The sequence below is a fragment of the Lontra canadensis genome, unplaced genomic scaffold (assembly GCF_010015895.1).
Source record: "Lontra canadensis isolate GAN:19392208 unplaced genomic scaffold, GSC_riverotter_1.0 scaffold2159, whole genome shotgun sequence".
NCBI lineage: Eukaryota > Metazoa > Chordata > Mammalia > Carnivora > Mustelidae > Lontra > Lontra canadensis.
Window position 1 is genome coordinate 1 of NW_022633143.1, and position 7,137 is coordinate 7,137.

The following is a 7,137-nucleotide window of genomic DNA, read 5'->3' on the forward strand; positions in this document are numbered from 1 at the left end:
ACCATGTGTGGAAAGTTTACAGGGGAAAAAAAGATGGAATCACAAAAGGGAGTAAGCAATTAGACTGTCAAAGATGAGCACGCAACTTTTTTGAAAAAGCAAAGAGAAACTCTGAAATTGGAAAAAAATATAATTGTTAAAGAAAATGCTCAGTGATGTGTTACAAGACAAACACAAAAATGTGTTGTGTGTTCTTCTAGCTGACTCTTAACCATGGTGGATTTTTCTTCTCCTCTGTGTGGTTTTTGAAAGTGAGCGCATATTTGACTGATCGAGATCTTTAAAAAAGGTGGGGGCCTGCATTGGTATTTTTCCCTCTGCAGAGGTATGCATTTATTTCTGCCAGGAATCAGAACGTACTACTAGGGTGGTCCTACTCCAGCTCTCATCCAGGTTGACTGGCTTAACCTAGGAGTCTCAGGTTTGTATCACTTCCCTTTCTTCTCACTGCACTAAAGCCTTGTCTCCTGGCACCACTGATGTGGGCAGCTGCCCCTAGCAAATCAACCTTCTGGAAGCACCCACCACTTTGGTTTCAGCTCCTGGTTTGTTAGTTTATTTCTCTCTCTTCGAGCTATGACATAAATGTAATTTTTAAAAAATGGATGTCATAGTTGTTTTGTAGGAAGGTCCTACAAATTAACTAGTCCACCACAGTGTGGGAAACAGACTCTACTAAATGTATTTTTTCACTTACTAGATATTAGGTTAAAACACAAATTAGTATGGCTGAACCAGTCCACAAGCTCTTAAACCCAAAGTATGCCCTAGTGTAGATACTGGTGGCCACAAAGATCTGGCAAACAAATACAACAATGGCAGAACCCCATGTAAGTGACTATCTTTTTGCCAACATCCTATTCTAGGCTTTATTTATTCGGAGGGAGGGTAGGCAAAAGTGAGTGAATCAAATATAAACTAAATCTTTCTGAAAACATGTCAGAAAAAAATAAAAATAAAAACCTTACTTTCTGAACAGCTTTAGACTTAAAGACACGCTTTACTTCATGTATGTATACAGTGTACTTCATTAACATTTAACACACACACAACAGACTCCTACAAGGAAATTGAAGGTGATACCATGGTTCTCCATTTTATCAAGGATAAAAGTTTTGTGATTTAGAATGGGAGTCACTATAAGTATTTGCTAAAGCTGGCTCTTGCCAAGTTCCTTAACATCATTCCCAAATTTTGGTCATACTCATTCTGGGGTTGAGGAATGCTCTGGTAGAACCTATCTCTAACAGAATTCTGACCCATTGGATGTTCCCCCACTGGATGGGGTTGGGATTATGGAGGAAGATAGTGATGTCCATGGCTACTCTCGACTTACACAGCATCCAGCTTTGTCCCATTGAAAGCATGTCCTTGGATTGAAGTAAATCCATTGTTGTATAATTTCCTACAATCAAGAGAGAGAGGAGAAATCAGTGCCTCATAAGAGGTGCTGGTTGGGCTTCATTTCTGCAGTGTCAGAAATGTGCATGAAGATTCTCAGGTCCCACAAGAAAACTTTACAGTATGTCTTGCTTGGAACATAGAATTTTTCCTACTTTGAATCCCCTTTTACCAGACAGCTCCTAGTAACTTCAAACTATTTCTCAGAAACAATTCATTTTGAGAAGCAAAGATTTGCCACCATTGAGAATTTAAAAAAAAAATATTCTACTACCTATACTCAAAAAAAGAAGAGTTTGGGGTAATACTTAACCCAATGTCAATAATGAAGGATAACTTCAGTTTTTTTTTTTTCTTTTTTTCAAATGGTTTATTTATTTATTTGACAAAGAGAGCACAAGGAGGCAGAGTGGCAGACAGAGGGAGAAGGAGGAGCAGGCTTCCTGCTGAGCTGAAAGCCCAACATAGGGCTCAATCCCAGGACCCTGAGATCACAACCTGAGCCAAAGGCAGACGCTTAATTGACTGAGCCACTCAGGTGCCCCTAACTTCAGTTTCTTTCTTTCTTTCTTTTTTTTTTTTTTAAGATTTTATTTATTTATTTGACAGAGATCACAAGTAGGCAGAGAGGCAGGCAGAGAGAGAGAGAGAGAAAGAAGGAAGCAGGCTCCCTGCTGAGCAGAGAGCGAGCCTAATGTGGGGCTCGATCCCAGGACCCTGAGATCATGACCGGAGCTGAAGGCAGAGGCCTTAACCCTCTGAGCCACCCAGGCGCCCCTAACTTCAGTTTCTTAAGACGAATATTTTTAAAGACATTGCTCACCTGAATGCATAAGCTTTATATTTTTCTGTTTAAAATGTTACATCACACTTGTATTTTATCCAAATTTTTATCCTTATAGCTTATCATAGATTAAATGCTTAATGATCGTGGGCTGGATTAAGTTGAACTTCAAAGACAAATCTAAGAAAGGAGATAGGTCATACCCTTTTGTGGAAATTTTGATGTTTTAAATTGTTGCTATGTTTCTGCAGCTAATTCATGCAATGATTCCAGGGGCTGGACTGAAGTTGACACTCTCCTCTGTCTCCTAGTCAAGCCACTGAGAGGTGGAGGTGACTTGCAAAGAAAGCCACCTTGATGTGGACCTGTCAGGAATCAGGATTTCTGACCTCAAAGTGATTCTCCCCACCCACCCAAAGGAGAGGGAGCTCTGGCCATGGGAGCTCTGGTCTCCAAGAGGATGCATGGGGACTACTGACGTGTCTTAAGAGAAGGCAGCCATGACCACAGTCAACTACAATTAGTGGCAATTGTAGGGGAACTCTGAAATGACTGTAGTCCACCACCTTTCAACTTTGATGACACATTAGAAGCACACAAGAGACTCTAAATTTGGAATTAGACCCGTCTCTGTCACTTCATAGTATGTAGATCCTGAGAACTTCTCGGCTTCTACTGCCTTCAGTTTTCTTATCTGTAAGAATACAATCATAATAATACCTAGTCAAATATATATTTATCAATGTGGGACACTTATAAGATGAGCATGTTAAAAGGAATACCCTGAAAACTTGGATTTAAACTCTGTAGTTGTGCGGAACTGAGAGTAATCTTTGTTTGTTGTTATTTTTGATTTGTTTTAAATAATCACACAATGAGTTTAATTCCAGCTACTGATGTGTCCTGGGTGAGGACCGTAGTGGACGGGAGTGCTAGGCACAGAGGCTGAAGAAAGCTCTGAGAGATAAGTTCATTTTTTCTGAATTAGAGGGGTTTTTTTTAAAGATTTTATTTGTTTATTAGACAGAGATCATAAATAGGCAGAGAGGCAGGCAGAGAGAGGGGGGGAAGCAGGCTCCCTGCTGAGCTGAGAGCCCAGTGCGGCCACGATCCCAGGACTCTGAGATCATGACCTGAGCTAAAGGCAGAGGCTTAACCCACGGAGCCACCCAGCCACCCAGCCCCTGAATTAGAGTTCTTTTATGTATATGTGAGAATTATACATTTGGGATTTCTATTTTCTGAAACTTTGTTAAGAGTCTTAGACAATGAAAATATTCTTTGTTAGGATTACATTTCAGAGATTAAATGAAACTCTTAATAGACAAATAGGCCTTAGAAAGGGAAAATAATGAAGGAAGAAAAAAAATAGTGAAAAAGAAGGAAAAGAAAAATAAGGATTGCAAACTTCGATTGAAACTCTATCCGGCCAGGAATATGCACATGAATTCACCGCTGGACACACACCCTCTCATGCAGTATTTTGAGCATGAGCTTTGAAGAAGCAAGGACTTTTGCAGGAATGTAAAAATGATCATCCAAAAAGATAATGGGCAACCCATGCCATCCCCCACTCTTGATTTCAGGAAGCACAGGATTCCCTCATTCAGATGTTTATTAAATGCCTACTGTGCCCATGCTCCATGGGACAAGGAGCTGCTTTCCCTGGAGAAGGCTGCCAGAGGCATGGGGTCCTTAGAAAAAAAGGCCAAACGGTGAAGATAAAGAAACTGAGAAATGAGTTTAGATGCAATGAGTGGTTCAGTTGCACAACGGAAACCTTCATAGAGGAGGCAAAAGGCCTGGAGGCTTGGGACTGAGCAGGCTAAAGGCTCCAGGTTTTTGCTGTGTTGTCAGATGAAATGATGGCCAAGTAGAGTCTCTCCTCTTGTCCAAAGACCTATCCCCATGTTTCAAGGAGAAGGATGAAATGCTTCACTGTGACTAGAGACTCAGAGGCTGAGGCAGTTTCATAGGGCTTAGACTGATAGACTTAGAATGCCTTGGAAGCAGCTTCTTTTAAGAGTTGTGGGGATGCTTGGATCAATTTTATTGGGGAATAATCCAATCAAGTTTGTATCTCACAAAAACCCTCTGGACTGTAGTGTGACCAGAGAAAGGGAACTGGGTAACAATCCAGGCAAAAAAGCCAGGAGGCCTGAGCTTGGGCGGTGGTACTGAAGCTAGAGAGGAATCCTTTGGACAACTCCAGTTCATGGCTAATTTGATGACAGAGGGGAGTTCTCTACAAGTTTGGAGAATTAACTTATCTTTTATACCTCTACTAGACTTCTTTATTAGAATACTTTATGAATTTCTCTAAGAAACATCTCCTTTTGAACATCTAAAGAGCAGAACTCATCAGAACTCTGAAAAATAATGATGTAGAGCAACACCGTTTTCTATTCAATAGAGTTTTGTAGGACCTTCTTAACAGTTGTGATAACAAGTTGAGTGTGAGTGCAAAGAGCATGAGAAGCTCTTAGTTGCACCTTTTTCTAACTCAGTGATCTTGGAAAAGTCACCACTCTAACCCCAGGTTCTTCCTGTATATAATGGGGATATTAGAATACCGTATATTACAAGGTCTTCAGGTCAAATCTGGTCTACTACTTGTTTTTGTAAATTAAATTTGATTTGAAAGACAGGCTTACTAGTTTATGTTTGTGTATGGCTGCCTTTTGCCTATAATGGCAGAGGTAAGCCATTGCCGCAAAGACCATGTGTTCTGTAAGACCTAATGGTCATCTCTAGATCAAGTGTGCTGACCATTTCTATAAGGGAATACTTGTCTTGTTACTTAAACCATTTTGTCATCAATTAGACTAACATATCATAAGGCAATCCTCTTATTTAACTCTGAAACCTTTAGGAGATCGTAGAGCACATCCTATAGTATGTTTCTTGGAGGGACTGTGAAAATAAGGCAATGGTCCAAATAACATTTTGGTTGTTGGCAGGAGTAGAAATGGCAGTACTCACAGTGTCAGGGTTTCATTGCACAGCCCCTGGAAAGCATTGGCAGGGATGGAAGTCATGTAAGGGTTGTCTGTGATTTCACTGCAAAAGAGGGACAAAAAGACACTTGGTGAAAAAAAAAATGCTTTCCTCCAGGGGCTGGGCTTTTGCTCCACCCTATGCACTCAAATAAATAACCTGATGCAATTTAGTTTAATCTTGTTTATTTTTAGGTTTTGTTGACTCCTCTTAGCTGCTGGTGGCTCAGAGGTTCAGTGAGGCATGGAGAGCTGTCATAGCGGGATGTGCACTCACAGCCTTCCAGAGCTTTGGGGGTGGGCTGAAGCCCTGACTAAATCCTCATTTACAAGGGGAGCAGGAGCCTTAGAGACTTCAGTAAATCTGTGACAAATACTTGACCCATAGCAACTAGAGTTTTCTAAGTGTATGGAACCTCTAAAAAAGGCTGGTACAATGAGATCAGTGGATTTCTTTTTATGAGTATTACTGAAGTGTCCTATACTTGCAAACTACTGCCCAGCGGATGTGCCTGAAGAACTTTCTGTGCCAGTCTAGTTGCTAGAAGACTGCCTATTTTTGAACTGTGCTCTTCAGCAGCAAAGAAGCGTGGTCAAATTTTTTTTTTTTTTTTTTCCTGGCAAAATCCCGAGAGTTCAGATCCGACCACTCCACCTTTTGCTGACTCTGTGGTGGAGACTCACCCTGTAATGCTGCATAAGTCTGTTTACTTCTATACAACGAGGTAAGACACGTGACTGTGTCACAGGTTTTGGAAAAGGGCACATGGCCACCAATCAGAAGCCACAGGAAGTAGTTTGAACACCACTGGTTTCTGCTCCTTGGGACTCTGCTCAGACAAAATCACTTAGGTTTTCTGTTCCTCCGTTTCTTCATTTATAGAATGCAAAAAAAAATTATAGCTGCCTTTTACACATTATAAGGAGGTCAAGAGTAGCAAACATAAGAATACATGTGTCTGAAAAGCTATTAAAATCATGTGGAAGATAAAGTATCATCATTATTGTCAAATTTTCCTTCTATTTGATCACTCTCATCAGCAAACAAACATGCCATAATTTGTCCCATCAAACAACAAGAAACAACAAAAATAAACCTTTTCTCCTGTCCCAGGATGCTCCAACTACTGAGATATGTTTCCGCTCCTTTTTAATAGTAAGACTTCTCAAAAGAGTTTGTAATAGTCACTTTCTCTAAGTCTTTCCTTCTGATTCTTTCTTGAGCCAACTCCAACCGGAGTTCACCCTAGAGCTCCATTGGAACTGCACTTGTCGTAATCACCAAAGTCCCCTGTTACTAAACCCAATGGTTGTTTCTCAGTTTCTGCCTTACTTCATCTGCCAGCACATTTGTCACAGCCGATCACTGCTTCCCCTTGAGACAACTGCTTCACTAGGTTTCAACCAACCCCTAGGATTGCACCCTACTTCTCGTCAGTGACAAAATACTGGTAAACATTGCATATGTGCATACTTACAGTATAAAGAATACATCAGTGGAATAAACTTTGGTCAGGTCAGGGAATACTCCAAGTCCAGTGTTGAAAATACCACTATAGTGCATGAAAAGGAAGAAGAGGGAACAGAAATAAGGTAAGAAAACCAACACATAGGAAGTAGATTAATGTACTAGTTGAAAGCATGGGTTCTGAAGTCAGACTCGAGTCAAATCCTAACTCTTTCATTAAATATCTGAGTGACCTGGCTAAGTTCTAACCCTTGGAGATGTTCCTCCTTCAAGGTATAAGAATCTAATTCAACCCACCAGTGTCAATACATTTTTTTTCTGTTTATAGGAATATGAAGACTCTTTCAACCAAGTAGGCGTCTTATAAACAGGAATTCAGGTCTCTTTCCATGTGTGCATGCGTGTGTGTGGTATTTCCCTGTTTTCATTGGAGGGCATTTGGGGGGGGCAGTGGAATAAGGAGAAGGTGGGACAGAAAGACAATATAA

At 40.6% G+C, this 7,137-nt stretch overlaps 1 protein-coding gene across 1 annotated transcript; it reads right to left on the bottom strand.

Moving 5' to 3' along the window:
* Window positions 1-1,283: 1,283 nt before the first annotated feature.
* LOC116863669 (thyrotropin receptor-like) lies at window positions 1,284-6,844 on the bottom strand. The gene is made up of 3 exons (XM_032851051.1): window positions 6,660-6,844; window positions 5,168-5,245; window positions 1,284-1,405 (listed from the first exon to the last, which is right to left on the bottom strand). Exons 1-3 carry the CDS (start codon window positions 6,743-6,745, stop codon window positions 1,333-1,335), a joined length of 237 nt encoding a protein of 78 aa, XP_032706942.1. The 5' UTR covers window positions 6,746-6,844; the 3' UTR covers window positions 1,284-1,332.
* Between the last annotated feature and the right edge of the window lie 293 nt (window positions 6,845-7,137).